The following is a 23,099-nucleotide window of genomic DNA, read 5'->3' on the forward strand; positions in this document are numbered from 1 at the left end:
CATCTCCAGGTAAACTGCACATTCCCCTGTGCAAAACTAGTAACAGAAATTCCCAACTGGTTCTAGCAGTTTGCTCATGGAGAGCTTGTTTAATTCCCATTTCTAGTTATCGCTTCTCGGCCTTATGGCTAAGATCAAAGTGTAGTATCTGTTCTTATCAGCTTAACATCTGATAGTTCCTCCATTGGAGGACAACAAATGTTAAACTGATTTTTGGAATCAGACGGAGTGCTAGGAGCTTGCTCCACCTCTGTCGCGGGTTGGCCCGGTATTGCAGTACCGCCGGGATTTCGGCCCAACTGAATAATAAATATAAAAAAAACTAACATATGTACATATTTGGTAGAATATCTACCAACTTAATAAAGAAGTTTTAGTTAGAAGAGCTATAAAACAAGTAATGTAGGGTATATTATTCGTATATTTATTATTAGCGTGCATGGAGTTATAACTTAGCACTAGTTTGTTTATGCTTTTTAAATCAGTAGCATTTTAACACTTGTTAGTGCAAACACATCATTCCTCATCAAAATTATGTCGTTCAATTAAAGCCTAAAATTCAACTCAGAACCGACCATGTCTGCCGCCGGCTCCTCCTCCCAATCCAAGCAGTCCCAGGCTCAACCCCTGTCCACCAATGGGTTAAGCCGCAATAGAAAACGCCAGGAGCGGCGGAAGCAGCGCCTGCAGGAAATGCAAGGACTGCTGTACTCCAAGCACTTCTCCAACTGCCGGCTGCCTGTCTCATCTTCCGAACAGCAGCTACTCCGGCTAAAGCGCTTCGAATCGCTGACCGATCCGCCGTCCAGAAGCAGACGAAGTCCGCTCTCCATGAGCCCGTCTAGCGATTCGCCGTGGGCTCGACTGCGCATGGTGCCCTGTCCCTGCCAAGGATGCCGCTGCTCGTTGGAGCCCAGCGCTCTGTTGGGCCACTATTTGAGTGACCATCTGCCGGGCATGGGAGTCCCCTTCACCGAGCTGGAGGCGGGCAGGGTGACATCCCTCACCTGCCATTTCAGCAGCCTGGAGAAGGATGTCAACACGCTGCTGGGCGTCTATGGCTATCGGCGCACAGGCCTGAATCCGCTGAAGTGCCACAGGAACATCCATCTGCCGGCGGAATACCGCCAGTTCTCGCAGCACAGCCCCCTCATGATCTTCGCCTGCCGCACCGAGCATTCACTGCTGTGGAAAAGGAGTCGAGTCAATCAGGAGGTGCTGGCCATCTGGGTGGCCACTCCCCTGCAGGGTGTGGTCATCACACTCCGCCTGCTGGTCCAACCGGCCAGATCCACACGCTACTACTCCAAGCAGATCAAGGCGCGTCCTATACTTCCCTGGTCAGCGAATCAGCCCTGCAGCGAGTTCATCAAAACGGACAGCAATGCAGTGCTGATCAGCCTCGAAGATCTCTGGCAGCTAAGGGATCTGGATGTGTGGCAACAGTTGCTAACCGTGGAACTCAAGGTGATCGGCGAGGCAAGGATTTAGTAAGGCAATAAATTTAGCAACAACTTTGGAGCTTGCAGTATTTTTGGCCATGTATTTATGTCTAAGAAAACATAAAACATAAAACTTGAACTTGCACTAAAAATATATGTATTAATAAATAAGGACAAAGTATCGGAGATTACATTGGATAAAAGCAGTTAAATTCCTGATCCGGACATTCTTCTTGCGTTACATTGCCGTGCGTGTATATATATACATTTCAATTTTTGCCAACCGTTTTGGATAACATGTCACAGTTTATCTTTGTTATTCTCGCCTTACATATATTTCGTACAATTTTGTAAAGTTCTCATTTCAATCATGACTTGGGGTGAATTTGTTTGTTTCTCAAACACTTACAACATATACAAAGTAGAATTTACAAATTTTGAGCTTACATACATAGAATTTAGACTTTAAATACGCTATATTAAGGTATTACAAATATATATATGTATATAACTTTATATCATTAAGGCTTGCCAAGAGCCGCCTGTGCGACCCGCAGCTATTCAAAAATTGTACTAGAAAACGAGCGAGCGAGCGGCACGCTGGGTCCGAGCCATTCTAAAATTTAGCGGCTGTACGGGCATCTATCTGACAGCGTCGCATCGCCTTGAACGCAACATAACAAACAAAAGCCGGTAACTAAACGAAAACGAACTAAAAGAATGCAACTAAAACATATAAAAAAAACATCCGTCTCAGTGTGAGCAGCAGACGGAATCGGGTTCCGGCTAGCCCGCCTTTTGGGTCTGTTTTTGGCGTTGGAGAGCCTCGAAGGCCTCGATTTCCTTCTTTTCTTTGGCCTGGTTGCGACGCTCGTACTCCAGTCGATGCGAGATAATGCGCTCCACAATGCGCTCGGTGGTCATCTCGTTGCCGGAGTCGATCATTTCGAAGATGGCTCGCGTCTTGGGCACGGCATACGGATCGCTCTTTCCATTCTCCAGCGCAATGGGTGTGCTGCCGTGGCAGACGACATCGATTTTGAAGTGCTCCAGCAGCTCCTCGGTGACACAGTAGGGAGCCCCAATCACAACCTCATTGACAAACTAGGGGAAGGGTTTTAAGATTCACACTTTATGGATTTAGCACTCAAATCTCACCTTGCAGGCCAAAACGCTGAGCACACGCTCGTGCAGATTCATAATTGGATAGTTGCTGCCCTTGTAGGAGTTCACCACGGGATCTGTGTGCAGGCCAACTATCAGGTAGTCGCCCAGTTTGCTTGCCTTCTCCAGGAAGTCCAGGTGGCCCACATGGAACAGATCGAAGGCACCAGCCACATAAACCTGAAGACATTGAACTACTTAGTCATTTATAATTCACAGCCAAAAGTGGTAAACTTACAATTTTATCGCCTGGATTTGGTGACTTTCCATCGCTGAACTGTATGATCTTTTGGGTGGTGGGCAAGAACTGACTGCAGCCGGTCCAGGGACTTTTGGCCGCTGAATCTTGACCCATGTTCGAAGAACCTGGATGGGATTTTATTTGTCGTTTTAAAATGTTCACTGTTTCGTTTTTTATTTATCGTATTTGGTATTGTAAAAGCAACACAGACAAATGAGCAGGTGTGTATTAAAGAGCAAAATTTACGTTTAGGATTTGTTTTGATTTCGATTTGGATGCGGATTTGGATATTTTGATTGCAGGTTGGTCGTTGGGTTTGGCATTTTTGCATTAATTTCGCGGGCGCGCACACGCACAAGACATTTGGCATTTTGAGGTTTTAGCATATTTTTCATAGGTTTCATACATTATAGAATATATTTTGGTTAGTGGTAAACAGTGCGTACATAGAAATAAAAAGAAGAGAAATAGTAAAGTTGTAGAGAGCAACATAAACCAAGGAGTTATTTACGTTCAACTATTGCAAATAAAAGGTCAAACGGTTGGAAAGGAAACAAGTTAAATAGAAACATAAAATTAGCGTGCGTGGCCCAGGTATAAACTCAATATATCAGTTTTATATTGCTTATACTTAGAGCTGTTTGATCGACTTTTTTTTATGCACAGCATGCAGAGCAATATACAAAATCAACAGAAAGGGATAAAAGACAGGGAGAGTGCAAAAAAAATTATATCTTACAATTAAAGTTAGTAATTGTTAATTATTAGACACTACAAAATAAAAACTATGAATATGGAATTGTGCTCGCTGTGGTTTAAGGACATTAAAATGAAACTTATTTGTGCAAATAAAGCATTTGGAAAAGCTAAAGCTACCTTCTTTCTCGATGTCGTATTCGGCGGATCCTTGGCGGAAGTGGTTTCGTGTCAGGAGCAACATGCGACCCACAAGGTCGGTGGTCGAAACGCCAGCAGTGCGTCTGACTTCCCTGCGGATGGCATAAGCAAATTGAAGGTCAGTATATATAGTAATCAAGTATGATTATTGTCAGAAATTAAGGTTAAAACATTTCAGGAATATTCAATATATGTTTAAATAATACAATGTTAGGAATTCTAAAGTTCTTTAACAAATCGATTACTTTACTTATGTATCTTCCAATTTAGGTTACACTTACTTATAGCGGTTGGCCGACTTGACCAAATGATATGTGTCTACTCCTTCCGCTGTCATTGTAATATCATCTGCAAAGATTATAAATAAGTATTTATGCCACCATATATAAGTAATCCATTTTACCCACCTCCATGCACACAGAAATCACAGTTGTTCTGGTCAAGCACCTCCAGTGTGGTGACATACGGAGCACCGAGCACCACCTCGTCCACCCATTTGATGCCCTTGACCATCTTGACGCGCTCCTCCTCGGTGAAGACAGGTGGTCCCTTGTGCTTGGTGATCTCCTCGTCGGTGTGTATGCCCACAATTACCTTGTCGCCAAGAGCTTTGGCCTGTCGCAGGGAGTTGGCATGCCCGAAGTGCACCATATCATAGCTGTTCGGAACAGATAAATACAATTACTGGAGTTGTCACTCGGTGTGATTAGGTACAGAAGCGTGCGCGGAAAACATTTGTTTTCCCTTATCAAAACTTGTGCGGGAGTTATGACAATTGCCACAGGAAATGTCATCTCCTTTTCGAAGAAGTTGAACGATTTCTGGCAAACGGCGGCCTTGACGATTAGCTGATGGCAAACGATCTTGGCTCTACGAATCTGACTCAGAAAATGGCATATACACTCTAAAATAAACAAATTTGTAAAGGCTGCGAGATAAGGCGCGTTAGAAGCCGATCCTCGCTAAAGAAAAAAAACAATTATCGCTGGGAATTTACCATGGAAAAACTCCAAAATAAGTTGAGGACAGATAGCACAACTATGTGCTATAGTAAAAATCCATTATAAACATGCAAGAGCAACGGATTTTTTTGGTAAAGCAATATTTTGAATGCCATTACGCTCGGTTGAAATCCTGATATTAAAGTTAATGGTGAAAACCAAGTAACTTGAGATGAAACCTTTGCTCAAGCAGTACCGCTTTCGTATGACCCAGACAACAAAACAATAAACTTGTTCAAGCAGGCCATTTACATAATTTACATAAAGCGCTGTCGAGTGCGCTTAATGACCAGTAGCTGAATGACTGACTGGACTGGCTGACTGGTGGCTATCCCCAGGCGGGTTTTGTGCTCCACATTGGAGCGGAGCATTGGTCAAGATTGATCTTTGGACCCGATCATCAGAGTCGGTGCGCCAAACAGAAAAGCAATGTTGATATTGAGAGATGGGGGGAAGCTGAGCGGGATACGTTTTGCAATTCTAATTGCAATTATGAACAACGCTACGTCAGCGTTTCAGTGGCCACATATTCGCAAATAGCGCCATTCCAAGTTGTTTACATTCTCCGTCGATTCTAGGCATTATGGTTATAGGCACACGTGCCCTGGCCTGGTTTTTATTTGGCTTGGGCTTCGACTTGGGAAAGCGATAATACTTGTACATCTGGGCGACGTGAGGTACTGCTCAAATTGCATTTAAAACCAATTACAGACGTATTTACTGCGGAACGGAATTTATGCACTTGTGGAAATGGTCTTTAATAATGTTTAATGGGCAATACACGGCAAATCATTGGTTGTTATTTTTTTTTTCTTTAAGAAATTAATCATTAAGATTGTTTATGTTCGAAGCGATTGATTGATTGCTATTCAAATACTTAATTATATTTGCTTGTAGGATATTTATTAGCTCATTAGCCATTTGTTTTGTTTATATAATAGCTTTATTTATTTTAGAATATGAAATAATTCACAGCATATAGAAATATGTTATGAAATTATTTTCGATATGGGTCACGCATAAACCCATATAACATATGATGCAAATGGTAACCACTTTACTAAATGGTTAACGATAAGAAGTGAAAACGTCATCATTATCAGGTCCGTCTGAGCTAACTGTTATCGACGGTGAGCGAAATTGAAAATAGGTGGGTGGAAACTAGTATAAGGACAACTCCCATTAAAGATTAGAGAACATACCTAAAGAAAGATTAATACACGAACAAATTCGTGAGAATTTTAGGTGTAATCTCCTAAGGGGCCTCTTGTTAAAAAGTGATTCTACTTCACGACAAATTAAAGGTAACACTACTAAATTCGGCAGCTACAAATCGACATAGTATACACCTAAAAATAAACAATCGATTATGCAACAAAGTCCCTTGATTAGACCGATAGTAACAAACCGGAGACTGGAAAGCACCTAGTAAAAACGTGGACCATTCATTAATCGAAGCGAAGAACCTTTGCTCCCGGAGATTTTTGCAGTAGAAAGAAATCTGTGCCGAATGTACATATATAGCATTGTACTCTATATGTAGAACAGACCCAGGGGCCGCTTAATCAATTGAGTGGGCAAAAAGCAGCGACACAAGCAACGCCGACGCCCGTTTACTGATTAAAAAAATATCACGCGATTCTCCGTAGAATTTGTGCTCTGACGACGGACCCCAGGCCCGACTTCCGAGGGGTAAACGTAACCGTAGACCGTAGACCGTAGACGGTAGACCCTATGCGTGAGGCCCTCACTGAGCTCTCTTACAGTAGTCCCATTCATTTGTTTTTCAATTTGCTGGCAGCCAGAGCAGTTCATTGACTTTGGTGGAAAGGAGGTAGCGAGTTCGGGAAAGACAAGTGATCGGCGCACTTGCTTGCGTCAATGATCAATCTCTGCTGATTAGAATATTTGGGTCCAAGTCATACACATGTGCTGCTGTCGCCCATCTGCTGGGTTAATGGGCAGATTCCACACAATAATATTGTTTATATATTTTGTTTTTGCCGAAGAGCAGCTGATGTGGAATTTCAGAGTTTTTCTTAATCTGGTTTGGGTTTGGGTTTGGGTTCGGGGCTCTGCGGTTTCTCGGTCAGTCTTATCGCCTTCAGCCGGAGGACTTCCACACTGGCAAGGTGTGACCTATTGACAACGGGGCTAAGGGAGAATTGATTGCCAAAAATACCCGGAAATGCCTATGAACTTGATGGATGTATATTAGTTTAACCTCTAATTGCTTATCGTATAAATTAGGTGACAAGGGGGGCAATAAAAACATAAATAAATGGGCACTAAAGATTGTGATTGAATAATTTTGGTATGACACTGGGAGTACAGTTTTCAAACTATAAAAATAATAAGCTTATTTTTAAGGGTGTTTATTTAAAATTAGTTATTCTAAAAATACATCCCCTTAATTTATAAGATTATGGTGAACCTATTTTATTCTTATTCATTACAAACTCTTTTGTACTACACATTAAGAAAAACTAGCAAGACGCTAGCTGAAAGTTCCATAAACTTTTTTATGGGTTTGAACATATATAAAACAGCCTTGTCCGGTACAAGTAGCGGCTATAATTTGAATAACCCCTAAAATAAGCCGGTCCCTTGCAATAATTCAGGGCAGGGGAAGCCCAGCGAAATGTCAATTAAATTAAGCACATAAAAGACCGCCAGACGATGACGACAATGCATTGTGGGTCAATGGCGATGGCGATGGCAATGGCAATGACGGCGGTGCTGCAGAATGGGAGTGGGTTTGGGGGCAAGGGGCAGATGTGGCAAGGCATGCGCAGGCCTGAATCACGTGATGTTTTGGGACAACCGCTAGTGGCAGCCACAGTCAACAAGGGCCACGTAAACGCAGCCATCGAAATTCTAAAGCTCCTCGAAAATAAAATATGAAAGGAAAGCGGACGCTGCTGTTCCGATACAGTGGGCAACGCTAGAATATACATATATATATATGTACACATTTAGCTCTCTCGTGTATATACAGAGAATCGTACGATGATTTTATTATTGTTTGTTGGGCGTGTGCCATTGTTTATCGCCGAGTAGGATATATAGAAACATAAAAATAAAGAGAGAAAGACGGAGAGAGGTTTGAACATAAACAATAGATGTATTTTTATTTATAAAACGTTTGGCGGAAGCCACAATTGAGGAAATTTCAATCGTCTGATAGAGCAGACAAACTTGTTATGGTAGGTTATCTGCCCATATCGCCAAACGTCTAATGCGTCACTCCCGATAAAGATAAACCGGTTCTTGGTGATGCATTGCTTGGAATCAAATGATAATAGAAGAATGAAAGAGCGGAATGCTTATAGAACAATTTGATGGTCATCAGTGGATATATGTACATATGTACATCCACATATGTAGCGCCCAATACTTGCGTACATTTTGTGTACCATAAATTCTAGTTTATAAAATAATGCGATCATTTAATCTACAGGCTAATGTTTGGAGGATTTCAGCTTCATAATATTGCTTCTTATTTATAAGCATACAGATCTACAAACTTCCTTAGGATAAATATTTATCAGCAGATCCTATTGTTTATCATTTCTATAAAAGATTATTATTATTATTTCAGCTTTTCTAATAATAGTTATTGCTTGCTGAAGGGAGGGAAAGGTTGATAAAGAAATCCTAATTTCAAACTACGTTAAAAATAAAAACAAAAGAGCAACAATGAGACATCAATTTACAAATAAGTAAATAAATAGTATAGAAAATGCAAAATGTTCAGTCAACCATGGAGCGTATAAATGTACATTTCGGTGCAGTTCGACCTTGAACCTGAAGTAAACATTTCAGCCGGACGACAATGGGTGTCCATTAGAGCGGGAACTGATCGTCGTCAGTCCAGCGACACACATTCGCTAATCAATTCGGAAACCCTGAACACTTCTTAGCACGCCCCAAATGGGGTGGGCATATATATATCGGTCGCTGATTACGGGCGTATTGGAATTGCGTGGAATTGTTTGGACTCAATAAGACCGACGTGGAATTGTTCTGCTTTGAGTCACTGTACATTCTACCGCTGAGTAACGAGTAACGTGACGTAATGGGAACCGTTATTCTACCACTGGTGTGTGCTCTTAACGTATTCCCCCAAGATTGTGACTCACCAGCCGTCGCACCAAACGCGAACATCCTTCTGCTTGGAATGGCCGTTGCAGGCGCTGGAATCGCCATTTGCCCGCTTGTCCTCCATTTCGCCGACTTATTGACTATTGACTATTGACTATTGAATTTTCCAATCTTTAATTTTAAACCGGGTGTTCTCGACACTCAGCAGACGCACATTTAAAGAGGCGAGAGTGAGAAATTTATGTTATGTTGTTTTTTTTTTCAAGGCGGAAACTGAAACTCGACGACGTTCACGCTGCGAGAGCTGGGTGTAATTTGTTCTGAGCTACGACGACGCCCGCTATATATTTATTTCCCGAGCTACTCAGTTTTCGGATTCCGATTCCGATTCGGTTTCGGTTTCTTTTTCGTATTCCTCAGATTCTCAGACTGGCGTTATCAGCGCGCGGGCGCATGGGAACTTCTACTTTTGCGGGGTGTAAGTGCGGTATACTTGGGTTTCGTTCGCCGTTGCCGTTGCCTTTTTTTCGATTCTTTCATTTCTTTTCTCGCAATGGCAAATACCGTGAGAGCAGAGTGACCGTCGCGGTGTTCGCTTAAAATGCCAAAGACCGCGGATCTCTGCGATGAATACCAACTATCGCGTAATTGTAAACAAAAACAGCTGATTCTGCAGGCCACTGGAAATTTAAATCATTTTTGATAAACGCTCATTTTATTTTATATTTATTAAAAGAACGTTAACAATGTAGCAATTGACGGTTATTAACGTTTCTGAAATTGTGTACTAAGGACACGATTACGTGATGAATATTTGGATATAGGCGTCCGACTTAATACCCTTTACAATGTCCTACATATGTCATGTGAACAATTATTTATTCAAATATAAAATTAAATTTCCTGGAACGTGTCTTATCTTCATTACATAGTAGGTTACTTGGCACACAAATAAAAAAACAATCTAAACAAAAAAGAGGCATTTTGAGAATATATAAAAATCATGATGTGTAGCTATCAGAAATATTAAAGGGTCGGACATGACAAAGTTTTCAATTCATTAAATAGATATGATCTCTGTTTTTAACTGACGCTTGCGTAAACAAAAGTTTAAGTGTTTCTCAAAATTTAAAAAAAAAAATCATGGATTCCGCGCGCGCCAAAAGCAGTTGCTTATTTCTGTAGTATATTTATACGGTATTTTCTCTGTGCCCGATGTGGTATATTTGTACGGCCCGGCGACGGTCACACCGGATAAAGCAGCTAATCAAAAAAAAATAAGGCTGCTTAATAAGAAATATACAACAAAAAACACGCAGAAATACATAAAATAACAATCGAAGCAACCGACCAGGCCCCGATAATATAATCATGCACGGCCACAATCAGTTCCGGCACTGTTTTGTAGACAGCATCAAGTATATTTTTTAAATTTCACGTGCTAAATTCAGAATAAATCCTACCACAATTGCTACACGAATCGACCATTTGACCACTGCGGACTAGGGCTAGGGCTAGTAATCCCATCCAATCCAATCACCGACGCGATGTCCAAGAGAGGCGCCGGTCTGATGGCCTACGTGACGGCGGAGGAGCAACTGCTGAACTGCTACTCGCCGCTGGAAGGCGACGAGGTGGATTCGGAGGTGGTCGCAGGTCCAGCCGCCGGATCGGGCGTGGCTGATCATCGAGTGGCGCGCCCAGATTCAGAGGCGGAACCCCCTGAACCGGAAGCGGACCTGGACCCCGCCGTAGACAGCATGCTGCACGTCATCTCCGACAACTCGGACATCCACAGCCTCATCTCCAGTGGCAGTGGCTTCAAGGGCTGGCCAGAGGCAGAGGAGCATCCGTCCACCAGTTTTGTCGACGCGGGAGAACGCTTCATCTACGGACTCTGCCGGCACATGATGGCCGCGGAGGAGGCCGTTCCAGCACCGGAATGGACCACATGCACGCCCGCCAAGCGACCGTGCAGCAGCCACGATGTCATCGAGATCAATGGTGGGTTAAGGATTTAATGGGGAACCATATTACTCGTAGGGAAACTTTACATATACTGTGTACAGCGATAAGAAAATGAATTCGTCCCTTACACCATAGTCGGGATAATTTAAATCGATTTTTTATAATAGTTTAAAACTAGAGAGTTTTATGAGAAAAAAATGCATTGAAAATATCACAACAAGCAAGTGCGCAATATAATCGTTGATAGCAAAAGTGGCATATATCAGGCATTAAAAATCAGACATTTCATTTAGAAATTATTCTCTTTACACCTAATATAAAATTGTTTTATGATCACTAAATAGTTAAAATTTTTCAGATATGTACAATCTATTTTAATAAGCAAGGGATTGCAATATAATCTATAACAGCCAAGTTAGCATTTCTTTAGCAAAAAAAGTCTTACATTTTATTTTGAAAACGCCCTCTTTAGCTTAATAAAACAGAGTCGTTATTAATTTGGTATTTCAAATGGCATGCAGAAATGTTATTCCTAACTCTACATTATGATCTGCTTAGAAATATGATAAAGAGTACAATAATAGTTTTCATAATCAGCTACATGCTTGCTTTGCTTAAGAATCATTTGGGCATTATAACCATTTTACAATAAAAAATCTGTTGTTTCCATGTTTTACAGACTCGCCTGAATCAGCACAGGATCCGGCCATTGCTCTGATGCAGGCCGTGGTCAACAGTCCCGGCATCCTACTGACCAACGGCAACGTCGACCAGTTCGCCATGGAGCAACATGGTGACGATGAGGAGGATGAACATGATCTTCAGGTGGCCGAGGAGGGAGAGCAGTGCGTGATCTACGAGTCCGTGGATGGCGAGAATATGGTCGTGCTGGCGGAGGAGCACTGCTGCGAGATCATAGTGGCCACCCAGGGCGTGGCCTGCGAGCAGGAGTTCGCCAGGGCCATCCTGATGGCCGGAAACGGAGCCGGGGCATTGCTGGGTCTGCTGCCCGAGGAAAGTGGTGTAGCGAATGATGAGTGCCTCAATGGGGCTGCCTACATTGAGGAGGTGGTGGAGGATTTGGGCGAGGACGAGGCACGTATGGCGGCTGGAAACAATGTGTACCTCAGCGATGCAGCGCTGGAGCAGCCACTGGTTCACCAGGAGCTGGTCGAGGACGAGGCGCCAGAGGAGAACGATAACGCCACATTTTTAGATGACACGCCCATGGAGGAGGAACGGCCTGACATTTGTCAGGTGTATGATCACGAATTGGAGGACCACGACGACGAAGAGGACGAGGACGCCATAATGCAGGCTCAAACACCAGGCCACCAGCCCATCGACATCAGTGTTCTGGAGGGTCAGGAGCCACCGCCCGGTAACAATGCGCTGAGGAAGTTGCCACGCGAGCACAGCAGTCCCACGGAGTTCCCGGTCAGCTCCTCCTCGATGCCCAACGCCAGCTACAACTATGAGTTCGAAGACGATCTAATGGGCGGCGGCGGGCATTCTCCGTCCAAAGTGGCGCCGCTGAAGCGCAAGTATCCGCCACTGATGAAGAACACACTCCACGGCGAGGCTATGGATCGCAGGCTGGCCAGCATCTGCCAGGCTCAGCCGCAGATGAGTCCCGCCGAGAAGGTCTCCAGTTGGGAGACGGCGGCCAGCGAGGAGTGTGCAGCCGTGGAGGACGTGGAGAGCTTTGAGGCCGCCTTCGACCAGTATGAGGCTGCCACGGCCCCACTTAAGCAGCTCAATTTTCTCGAGTTCCGCGAAACGCTGGCCCGCAACCTGGAGAAGATCAGCCGCGAAATCCTGCAGACCTCCGACGAGTCCACGCAAGAGCAAGCCAGCTCCCAGTCAGCGGAGCGTCCGGTCCATCGACGCTTCCTGCACATCATGCCCACCGAAGAGACCATTGTGCTGGACGACGACGACGATGATTGCTATGAAGTGGTGGGCATGGAGAACGCCTCCGTCACCACACTGATTCCCGAGGAGGAGCTGCAGGTTGATCAGCAAGCGGAGGAAGAAGAGGTAGTGCTTCACGATGCCTCCGATGTGAAGACCATGGAGACGCAAGCCTCTGAGCAGCGGCAGCTTACCAAGGAGACTTCCACCACGGATTTGGAGAGCAGCGCGGCTGCACCAACAGCAGGATCATCCGCTGTGCATTTGGATCCTGCTGCATCCGCATCTGTTGCCAATGCTCCACCTTGCCCCGCTGCCCCAGAGGAAATAGTTGACTTCATGCAGCCCAACTCCAGTGATCTGGGGCCTTCGGAGGGCAGGCAACTGGCCAATGCTGTCCTGGATGTGATGCGTCAGCAGGTGCAAATTCAACAGCAGCAGTTTATGGAGCACAAGATGCAGCTGCAGCAACAACAGATGTATCGCTACCAGGAACAGCCACAAGCGCCGCCAGGTGAGACTTTTACTCTCCCTAAAAAATTTGTCCAAATTTGCATCAAAATCACATTATCATTAAATGAACCCCTGCATTTAAGTATGCATCTTACAATTATGTTCCTAATTCGTATCAAAATCACGTGAATGTTTTAATTTCTAAGATTTGATTCTGTTTAAATCAGTTTGGCATTGTTAGATTAATGTTCAAAAGTCAAATAACCCCTTAATTTTATTTGATTTGACCCATTTATTTATCTAAATCCAACTATTTCTTTCAGAGATGCCCATGCAAATGGCCGCGAATCAGGAGCTTACTTTCAGCTGCCCCAACGACAGTATGTTCTACGAGCAGCAGGAGTTCTGCAACTATCTGGGTCTCACTGAACTGGCCACGGCCAATGCGGTGGCTACTGCGATGCGGGAGCTGGCCAACAGCACGGTGGCCCGTCGATCGCTGCGGGTGCGACCCCAACAGCAGCTGGACAGGATGCGCAGCGATGTGCGCGGCAAGCGGCGGGAGAGGGAACGCGATCGCCAGCAGGACAAGGAAAAGAAGTTGCCGCTGACCACCAGCAGTGAGCTAAGCACTGACAAAGAAGAATCCTCGTTGCCTCAGGTAACTGAAGCCGTTCCACGGGCGGATGGCGAGCTGAGTTTCATCGGCCAACTGCCTGCAACGAATGTGGAAGAGCAGCGCCAGTCCAAACACATGTACGACACCTTTTTCCAGGAAAAGGGAGACCCCTCAATGGTCACCCAGTCATCCAGAGAGAAAGAGCGACCCAAATCCCCCAAAGAAACGGGGACGCACAGGTCTTCAAAGGAGCGGGAGAGGTGCAAATCACCCAAGCAACTGGAGCACAGATCCCCCAAGAAGCAGGAGGCACACAAGGAACCCGCGGACGATCGTGTGCACTCCGTTGAGGCAGCGTTTGCCAAGGTCTACGAGGCTGCCGCTCCTGCCCAGTCCAAGCTGCTGGAGAAGATGCAGCAACGCTTGCGCCAGGCGCGCGAGACCAAGCCATCGATCTACATCATCCAGGCAATGAGCAATGCCTCGCCGCAAACTCCATCGCCGGGAAGACAGCAGGAGTCACGCATTTCACCCGAGACTTTTGGCGATGTGGGCGCCCCGTGTCCCTCTGCCGTGATTCCTCAACCTGCTAAGATAAACCCTACGAAGACCAGCCCCGTTAAAGATGTTCCATCACCGGTTATAGCAGCCGAGTCGCCAAAAACGCCAAAGCATAGGAAAACTCATGGCGCTACCAAGCCTGCGACTGCCACAAAACGACGACGCACTACGGTGGGAGCTCCGAGCTCCGGGAAGCCCGCTCGCATACGTGATCTGGTTACCCGTTCCACCACGCACCTCAACTCGAAGCTGCTGCGAAGCCGCAAGGTCAGTCTGCTCAAGAGCTACGCCCTCTCGGACGAAATGGCCCAGGGACGAGCCAAGCGGTTGAGCGGTGGCACAACCCAAGCTGTCAAAAAGGTTCAAATGCCCAAGGCTGTAAGGGCGAGCCTAAAGAGACCCGAACCCGCCGACAAGAGTCTTCCCGAGCAGCATCGTCTGCAGCTGCAGCAGCAATTGGCTCCGCCGAACAGTCCGCGCAAGAAGAATAATGTGACGACTGTGACGACAAGTGCAACGAAATCTGTTAATCGACTGACTAAGCGCACCAAGAGGATGCGTGCCAAATCTCTGCCAGGAAATCTTGAGGCAGTTGAGCATGCCCCAGTCACTGTTCCCAGGATCACAGATCCAGTGCCACTGGAAGTTCCCAAAGCTCTTGTGGATCCCCACAAGCATGTGCTTGACTACGCCGCCGCAGAGGTGGCTGCAGAACTGACCCACGTCCATTCCCCTGTGCCCGCTCAAACGCCTTATGCCCAGCCAGCGCTTATATATCCGCCTTCGCCCACATCCCCGCCATTGAATTCGAAGTCGCCGCCGCCGCCGCCACATCGCCAGCACGCAGGACAAGTGGATGCTGCCCAAAAAGTGCTGGCCACGCCCCCCGGCGGTCTGCTACGCCTCAGCGAGGGCACATCGACGCTGGCGAATCCACTTTCCGCCAAGCACGGCAAGGTGCTCTACATGTACTACGAGCTGGAACAGCTTATCGTGCTACAGGAGAACTGCATCACCTTCTGGAAGTACTCCAAAGTGTTCAACGTGTTGCACCAACCGCGTCGGCAGCCCTCCTTCGATGGTGCAAGGAAGTCGCCCGCCGCACAGCTTCATCATCCATATGCACGCAACTCCAAGGATGGCGAACAGGAGCTGCAGGTTGGCCCGCGATGGGTGTACTTGGGTAGAGTGCGACGGGTTACTAATGGTGGGTAACAGCTATTGAAGATTGGAGCCTTTCCTAATCTCTTCCTTTGACCCTTTACAGAAACGGAGATCTTTACACCTTTTGGCAACCGCATCTGCGTGCACAACTCCACACCGGTGTACCTGGAAATGCGGAGCAGACCACTGGATCACCACAAGCGGGAGGTGAAGCTGACATCGCTGCACGTCAATGTATACTACTTCTGCGAGGAGGAACTAAGGCCCCGGATGCACTCTGTGCACTTGGACGCGGTTAACTGGTGAGTCCTTAAACCATTTACCCCTGCAAACTTTGTTTATTATTGTTCAAATTTCCTGCTTTTAGTGAGTGGCCCAATGTCATATACACTACCATCACGGAGTCGCGCTACTTTGTGATGGCCTGGCAGCAGGAACTGGTGATGGGCAAGCCACGTTCGGGCATCTGCAAGTACTCGCTGACGCCCACGCTGGACACGCTGGCCTCCATACGGGAGTTCAAGCAGCTGCGCCACGAACTGCGCCACATCGAGTGCCTGTCGGAGGACCGCCTGATCGGCTACGGACAGACGCGGATCACGATTTGGGACCATCGCAGTGGCGACACGCTGATGAACTACGATCTGGGTCGTCCGCTGGGCAGCAGCCTGGCAGCCATGCACTATCCCAGCCTCGACATGGATCAGAGCAGCATGCTGGTGCTCTACCAGCATCTGAAGGAGCCCAACAGACCGGCTGAGGTGCATGTGATCGCCTGCGAGCTTTCGCATGCCACGCCCTCGCACCGACTGTTGCAGGTTCATCGCCTGCCATCGCCGCAGTTCGACGATGCCACGGAGGCCATAAATACCGGCGACCATCTGATCATCAAGTCTGCAACGAACGATGAGGCCTGGATAAGTGCCGCCGATCCACGGCAGCTCACCTATTTGGCGCCGCAAGGCAATGGAGTGCAGCGGTTTTATGCCCGCCACAAGTCCCAGGTGATCGAGATGTCGCCACAGTATCTGACGGTGGACAGCATCGCCAATCACATGCTGAAACTGGCTGTCCAACAGCAGCACTTGGCGTAGAACGGACGCTAGAAATCGGAAAGTGAAGTTTTTGTTTTTCTCACCGTATAATCCTTGTTACATTACAAATCACCCACAAGACACAATACGAACAACGCCTTTAATGTGAAAATCTAAGAACCCCTGGATATGCTTTTGGCTGGCTGTCGGCGCAAACATATAGTTCAAATATATACGAAACTATGTTTAATAAGTTGCGTGTTAGCGTGTTAACCTAACCAATCATAAAATATCATCCAATAATATCGACATTTCGCCTAAGTCTTAAGTAAGTCAGACCCGATAAGCCTTTACTAAGCTGTCCGCCTATCATCGATTAAGTGTTTTTGTTTCTTTGGTTTTTTTTTTTATTTTTTCTAAAAGAAAAACAAAACCCTAGCTTAAGGTAACATAGTGCTCTAGACCTAATTATGAATTCAAATATTTGATTTAATACTATCAACTGCAGCAGTGGATGTGTCATATTTTTAGTTCAAACGAAACACCAAAATGGAAACAAATGAATGTCATTAAAAGGAAATCTGTTTAAAAATATCATCCTTGTTTTATGAGTTGTCTTTAGTTTTAGGTAGGGTGTTGGATTTAAAATTTAAAATTGATTTGAAAAGAAGGCGACAAATGACTGTCATTCTACAACAACAACTCCTGAAAAGTGCCTTAAAAGATATGTTTTTACTGCGAGTTATCGAGTTTATAGTTTGGCTCTTTTCATCGGTGCGCATAGAAAGTTTGTTGCTAATTTCAGGACCGCCGACGACCTCGCCCTCCTACTTCATTGGCTACGAAATCCCAGAAAACATGTATGAAGCGACACTAGCGGAGAAGCGTAAGGAAAAGCCATACGCACCGTTGGACGCCAACATCACAGTAACCAGGAAGATATCGGTTACTGTAAGTGTGGATAAAGAAGTAGTCATCCAGCCGGAAAAATCCTCCACCGCCCTCGTCGTGTTCGAAAGGCTGGAATCAAGTGTGACAATCGATTCCATACTGGACCTCTTGAACAACCTCCTTTTGGCAGTGGCATTACCGATTCTGGCGAGCGAAGCATTCGACATAATCCGCACCACATGGCAGAGCAGTGGAACTGAGTGTCAGGACGAGAAAAAGCAGGGCCTTAAAGTGGAAGCAGTGTCGGAGAATAGAATACCAAAGGGATTTCCGGTGGACAAGATAAGAGAAGTATTATCCCTTCGGATGGAGGACAAGATTTACTTTTGCTTGGAATGCAGGTTCCTTTCCGATGCGGAATGTCTAGCGCCACAATTGGATACCACTGTTTAACATTTCTCTAATTGCAGCTTAACCTTTTAACAATTATATTTGTAATAATTATCACTTAAAAGATTTTTTAAATATTTGTAAAATCATTGAAAGAATATAGCTTTCTGTTGTTTCATTATTTTTCATATATTTTAGACTATTTTTATAGTTGTATAAGAACTAAACAATTTCAACTACACATTTGTCGATCAATCTCCTGACTGGCTACATTATCAACTAATTTTTACTTAAAAATTAATCATTAATTAGTTGTTTAATTAGTTGCTAGGTTCTAATGGTTTATGTACACAAGTTTTGCTTACACGAAAACGTAAAATCCGTCTAAAAAATTGTGAGGTGGAGCAAATATACAATTAGAATGAACGCGAATGCGGATATCGGATGCGATTCGGTTATCAAATTGCCACTAGGAAGCCAATTGCTAGCCTGAGAACCAACCACGAAATGCAAAAATCCCTAAGCTGAGGATTCCATCGTGCTTACATGTCTAGTAAAGTACAAGAATTTCAAATTTAGTTGCGATCGCTTACTGTACCTGTACACTTTGCGAATATAGAAAGTATATCTATATTGTGGCGTTAACCATACTTTCAAGGCGGTTTCAAGCAGCCCCAAAACGATGGTTAACGCTGAGGGCGGTCCACCAGCAGCAGCAGCAGCAGCAGCAGTAGCAGCAGTCCACTACAACTCTTTGTCCGGCTTCTGTGTGGCCGTTGCGGTTTGATTCTGCCGCTGCGCCTTGGCCAGCTGCCATCGCTTGAACTCCACCATCTGCATGACGCGGACGCGGAGCGGCTGCTTCCGCCGCTGCATCACCGCCGACAGCTTGCCGAACTCCACGCTGTACATGAAGACGACCGGAATGAGCACGTCGTCCTTGCCGTCGCCGGACATGGCGAACATGGGCTGCGTCTCGCCGGAGGAGCCCGGCACATTATCACAGACAATCAGCGCCGCCGCGCCCACCTTTTGGGCCAGCCGTGCCTTGCTCACGAACGTGCAGTCGCCGCGCTCGGCCACCAGGACCTTGCCCTTGGCCTCCTCCGCGTTCTCCAGCAGCTCATCGCAGGCACGCAGCGGTTTGGCCAGCACCACATCTCCCTGAACGAACTGGTCGCCGATGAGCTCGGGGCTGAAGTGCGAAGGCCCTGCCATCAGGGCGATCCATTCCTGAGCCTTCTCGTCGGTGGCATAGGCCACAGCCTTTTGAATGAGTATTAAAACATACAAGTTAAACATAAACTTTAAGATGTTCCTTAACGATCTACTAACCTGCAGTTGCGCCAGCTGATTAATGCTCTGCATCTTGGTCAGCTCAAGCATCTCCTGCATAAACTGCAGTCCCATTTCGCCTTCCTCATGGCTTTTGGCCTGAATAAAAGCAGTTAATTTGAATGTTGTGGTAAGAGTAGATGATGATGATGATGATGATAGGGTGATGGAGTTTGAGACAGCGAAATGGCCAGGAAACCAGCCAGAGTGTCAAACGAAATATGCAAACGAAACCAAACGAAGCGGAACAGAAAAAAACTTACATTATAGAAACTATGAAACAGTCGCACCTTGCCTTGGCTGCGGTCGCCTACCGAAACCATGGTAATGCCCATGTCGTAAACAGCTCGCAGATGATCTGCATTGCTTGCCTGAAAATCCAGGGCGCTGAGTCGCTTTCCAGCGCTCGTTCGCGGACACGAGCCCGTAATGAAGTTGCGCAGTGGTTTGCGTACTTTCTCAGGAAAAAGCTTATTTGAACTGGGGCAGGTGCGCATGAAGTCGAGTACGTTGTGTTCGTCCGACTGCCGAAAGCCTGTAAAAAGATAAGGAATTAATTAAATAATCTTGTAAATAACAATGCTAATGCTTAAACCTAGATTATCCAGTTTCAGTACAATCTATAATCTATTCCCCAAGTAATATACTTTCAAACTTTACACATCAAATTAGTTATCTTTGAAATTCATTTATTTTATGACGCAAATAAGACTTTATCAGTAGTTCAATTTCTCCAAGGGCTGTTTAAAAGTTTTGTGGCTAATGTTGTGATAAGGAAAAGTGCTTAGACGTTTTCAAGGCAGCAAAGATTTGAAAATACAATTTAGAAAATTAGTTTTAAAATTTATCTTACTAAGGGAAGTTTTTTAAAAAAATGTTTTTTAGAATTACGACTAAACCCTCTTTGATTTCGTGCAAAAAACTTACTAAACGTGGCATTCCCTAGTTGGGCAATCGACAGGGGCAGCAGGTGAGCTTCGGTCGTGAAGACAAACTCATCGACGTTGATGATCAGATCCTGGGGATCGGCGAACATCAGGAAGAGGTACTTGATTGTCTCGGAGAGCACAAACGAGTCCATGCGATCCTCGTGCTTGCCAGTGCGCACATCATTGACGGCAGCATAGCCGCAGGAGACCTTGGCGTACTGCTGCAGTGTTTTCAGAGCCCGCTTGCCCACCTGCAGGTAGTGATGGTCGCCAGTGGCGCGGTACAGGAAGTATGTGGACTCGATGAACTCCGGGCGCAGTGGATGCTGGCCCCAGTGGATTTGGAAGTCTACGGTAAAAGCTTCTGGAATGAAGGTGTGCATCTGCATGACCTGCAAGATAAAAAAAATATATATATTTATATGTAAAAAATTATATAGGATAAACCTTACCTGGTAGAGCATTTCGTGGGTCTGCACGGCTGGCTTGAGGTCGCCGGAAAGCACTTGCAGGCCAGGCCAGAAGGCCAGGAGAGAATCCATAAAGTTCTTTGACTTGGCATGTGGCCTGTGCATCAGGACGTCCAGCAGCATGGGCCCCTCGCTGACGTACTTCATCACGGCGTTGTAGTGGCGGTTGAAGCGTGCCAGGTACTTGTCATCGCCCAGCAAGACATACGACTTGAACAGGTACTCGTAGTAGCTGTCGATGCCGGCCCCGACTCCGGAATCCCGGCGCACCCAGTCGCCCGAGTGGACATTGAGCACTGTGCCCATGAGATCGGAGCCACGGTGCCGTAGCTTCCATAACGCATCCATTGCAGCATGGGCTCGCACCTCAAAGATGGGATCGCCAGTGAGCCGCGAAAGAGCGGCGAATTCCAGCAGAATGGTTCCCGCGCATGCAGTACAAGTCTCACGGGACTTCTTTAACTGCGGATCCTTCATGCCCAGTCGGAGATTAACCCGTGCATGCGGTATACCCGTGGATGTGTTGAATGCGGGCAACAATCGGTAGCCCAACTCGCGGGACATCTCCAGCAACTCGCCCTTGTACCAGTGCATCGTGTCCGCATGCTTCTGCAGATACTCCGCCAGGATGTGGGCCGACAGCAGGCCACCGACCATGCGAATGTTCGTTTCAAACACCGACACAATAATGTCGCTGTCGAACTGAACGTCGCGGATAACCAGCTTCACCGCGTGCTCAAACTCGGTAAAATCTCCCAGCAGCACCAGGGTGTCCAGAGTGTCCACCAGCGTCATGGAGAAGCTGAAATAAAGTCATGGTTAACATACGCCTAAAAGAGAACGGAATTGAACTCACTTCCCGAGGATATCGTCCATGTCGCCTCGTGAGGGCGTCACTCCGCGATAGCGTCCTTTGCAGGAGAGCGGCATCAGCTCATCCGCCGGATAGGCGTTCTCCATGTAGGCGTGATATGCATGATAGAACATATCGCGGGCCTCTTCCCTGCAAACCAGAAGGAACACACAAGCTTAAGTCTTAAATTTATTATAATATGAAAACTATGAAATCTATGAGACTATTTTTAAGGTACTGTCCTACAAACATTTAAAGTAAAAGTATTTCGAATATTTAAGTTAAACAAAAGTTTAAGTTAAACAAAACGAAAATATAGAGGAAACAATATATTCTGCCTCAGTAAAATTTAAAAATGATCATGACATTGTAGAAAACTACCCTAATTTAATTTAAATACGATTAAATTTAAAAACGTAAGGTTACAACTATAGAATATAGTCGTTCGATTCAAAAAAGTTGTAACATCCTCATGACTTTGTATAGAAAGGTCATATCTTAATTTATAAGCGAGTTATGTAAATTTAACCTGCATAAGGCATATATTGATTGTTGATAAATAAATTGTTGTTATTGGTTTTAAAACCGTAGAAAAGTTGGAAACATTATGATCATGATCAGGGTTTCCTTTATAGGATCGAATTTGGTACGGGAACACCTAATGTAGCTGGGGATTTACCTGAGTTCAGCCCGCTCCTTGTTGGACATGTTCTGCGTGGGCATGGTGGTTTCGGTGGTCAGGACTTGGGCCACCAGGATGAGCAGGGCCACCAGGTTGGCAAGCATCCATCCTAGCCGCTTATTGGGAGCGAGAAATGCGGGTGAGGTGGATGCGGTGGCCATAACGCTGGCTTTGGCTATCTGGAGACGGAGGAGAGTACCGGTGTGGATGGTGGATCGCTTTGTCTTTCGGTTTCGGCCGCCAGACTTGCCGCTCCAATCGTTGTGACGTTGACCTTCACTTTGAACGTGTGCTGTTGCGCCGTTGAAACTATGTATTTTGTGTCTTGTGTTTCGACGTTTCTCTTGGCCGCTTCTTTGTTGACTCCGCTTTGGGCCCGTGGTTCGTCCGCTTGATTAAGCTGCTAAATCAGCGACTGCAGCTTAATTGAAACAGCCAACTCATAATTAGCTCATAATTTAACAAATAATTTCGTTGAGAGTGAAAAAAAGTCACCCGAAATATGCTTACCACTGCCCGAAATTTCGACCTAAATTGTTGATTTCACCCGGGTTTCACGGTACTACGTAGTATGGGTAGTACTACCACTTAAGTGGGGGGATTCCCCGGATAACACTCAGACGCACTATATCCGCGAATCCAGCTGCACTTGCATCCTCCCGAAACCGACACACATTTTTCGTGACCCGTGCCTATTTATAATCTCGTTTGTCGTTTTTCCGCCCCAATAACAAAACACCACGACTGCAAAGCGAACGTCAGAAGGTTACTGCACTGCACTAGCTCTCTTCCAGCCGATCGGCGGTGCATTACGCTATATATTCTATATCCAGCTGGGCCTGGTGCTCCGCCTGCCCGTGGAGTGCTTTGCTGGCAATTATCAGATCGCTTATCAATGCCGAAATCGCGTTTCCTTAATTTTATCACGAAAAAACCACTTGCCCGCAGTTCAAGTGTGACCGGGTGTGCAGCGGGCGGATTAGGGTG

The 23,099-nt window shown here is 45.9% G+C and overlaps 4 protein-coding genes and 1 non-coding gene across 10 annotated transcripts; 3 read left to right on the top strand and 2 right to left on the bottom strand.

The window, feature by feature from the left end:
- Positions 1-108: 108 nt before the first annotated feature.
- LOC121467899 lies at positions 109-304 on the top strand. Its single transcript, XR_005977924.1, has one exon. It is a non-coding gene; the product is annotated as a U2 spliceosomal RNA (small nuclear RNA).
- On the top strand, positions 115-1,521 carry LOC108149442. The gene has a single exon (XM_017277033.2). It carries the CDS (start codon positions 577-579, stop codon positions 1,489-1,491), a length of 915 nt encoding a protein of 304 aa, XP_017132522.1. The 5' UTR covers positions 115-576; the 3' UTR covers positions 1,492-1,521.
- Positions 1,516-9,402, bottom strand: LOC108149441 (ethanolamine-phosphate cytidylyltransferase). Of its 4 annotated transcripts, none has more exons than XM_017277029.2 (7): positions 8,888-9,402; positions 4,152-4,402; positions 4,026-4,092; positions 3,724-3,836; positions 2,845-3,008; positions 2,601-2,786; positions 1,516-2,546 (listed from the first exon to the last, which is right to left on the bottom strand). In XM_017277029.2, exons 1-7 carry the CDS (start codon positions 8,971-8,973, stop codon positions 2,229-2,231), a joined length of 1,185 nt encoding a protein of 394 aa, XP_017132518.1. In that variant the 5' UTR covers positions 8,974-9,402; the 3' UTR covers positions 1,516-2,228. The 4 variants fall into 4 exon arrangements, with proteins under 4 accessions (XP_017132518.1, XP_017132521.1, XP_017132520.1 ...); XM_017277032.2 differs by having other exon boundaries at positions 2,845-2,945; positions 8,888-9,401; XM_017277031.2 differs by having other exon boundaries at positions 2,845-2,951; positions 8,888-9,401.
- Positions 9,403-10,093: 691 nt separating this feature from the next.
- LOC108149394 lies at positions 10,094-17,154 on the top strand. The gene is made up of 5 exons (XM_017276926.2): positions 10,094-10,853; positions 11,497-13,245; positions 13,508-15,571; positions 15,632-15,830; positions 15,896-17,154. Exons 1-5 carry the CDS (start codon positions 10,397-10,399, stop codon positions 16,620-16,622), a joined length of 5,196 nt encoding a protein of 1,731 aa, XP_017132415.1. The 5' UTR covers positions 10,094-10,396; the 3' UTR covers positions 16,623-17,154.
- An 853-nt stretch (positions 17,155-18,007) lies between these two features.
- On the bottom strand, positions 18,008-23,082 carry LOC108149395 (ER degradation-enhancing alpha-mannosidase-like protein 3). 3 transcript variants are annotated; one of them, XM_017276928.1, is made up of 8 exons: positions 22,623-23,082; positions 22,110-22,527; positions 21,434-21,580; positions 20,560-21,379; positions 20,106-20,499; positions 19,442-19,713; positions 19,179-19,277; positions 18,008-19,109 (listed from the first exon to the last, which is right to left on the bottom strand). In XM_017276928.1, exons 2-8 carry the CDS (start codon positions 22,271-22,273, stop codon positions 18,588-18,590), a joined length of 2,418 nt encoding a protein of 805 aa, XP_017132417.1. In that variant the 5' UTR covers positions 22,274-22,527; positions 22,623-23,082; the 3' UTR covers positions 18,008-18,587. The 3 variants fall into 3 exon arrangements, with proteins under 3 accessions (XP_017132417.1, XP_017132418.1, XP_017132416.1); XM_017276929.1 differs by having other exon boundaries at positions 19,469-19,713; positions 22,110-22,533; XM_017276927.1 differs by having other exon boundaries at positions 22,110-22,533.
- Positions 23,083-23,099: the final 17 nt, after the last annotated feature.

The sequence above is a fragment of the Drosophila elegans genome, unplaced genomic scaffold (assembly GCF_018152505.1).
Source record: "Drosophila elegans isolate 14027-0461.03 unplaced genomic scaffold, ASM1815250v1 contig_814, whole genome shotgun sequence".
Lineage (NCBI taxonomy): Eukaryota > Metazoa > Arthropoda > Insecta > Diptera > Drosophilidae > Drosophila > Drosophila elegans.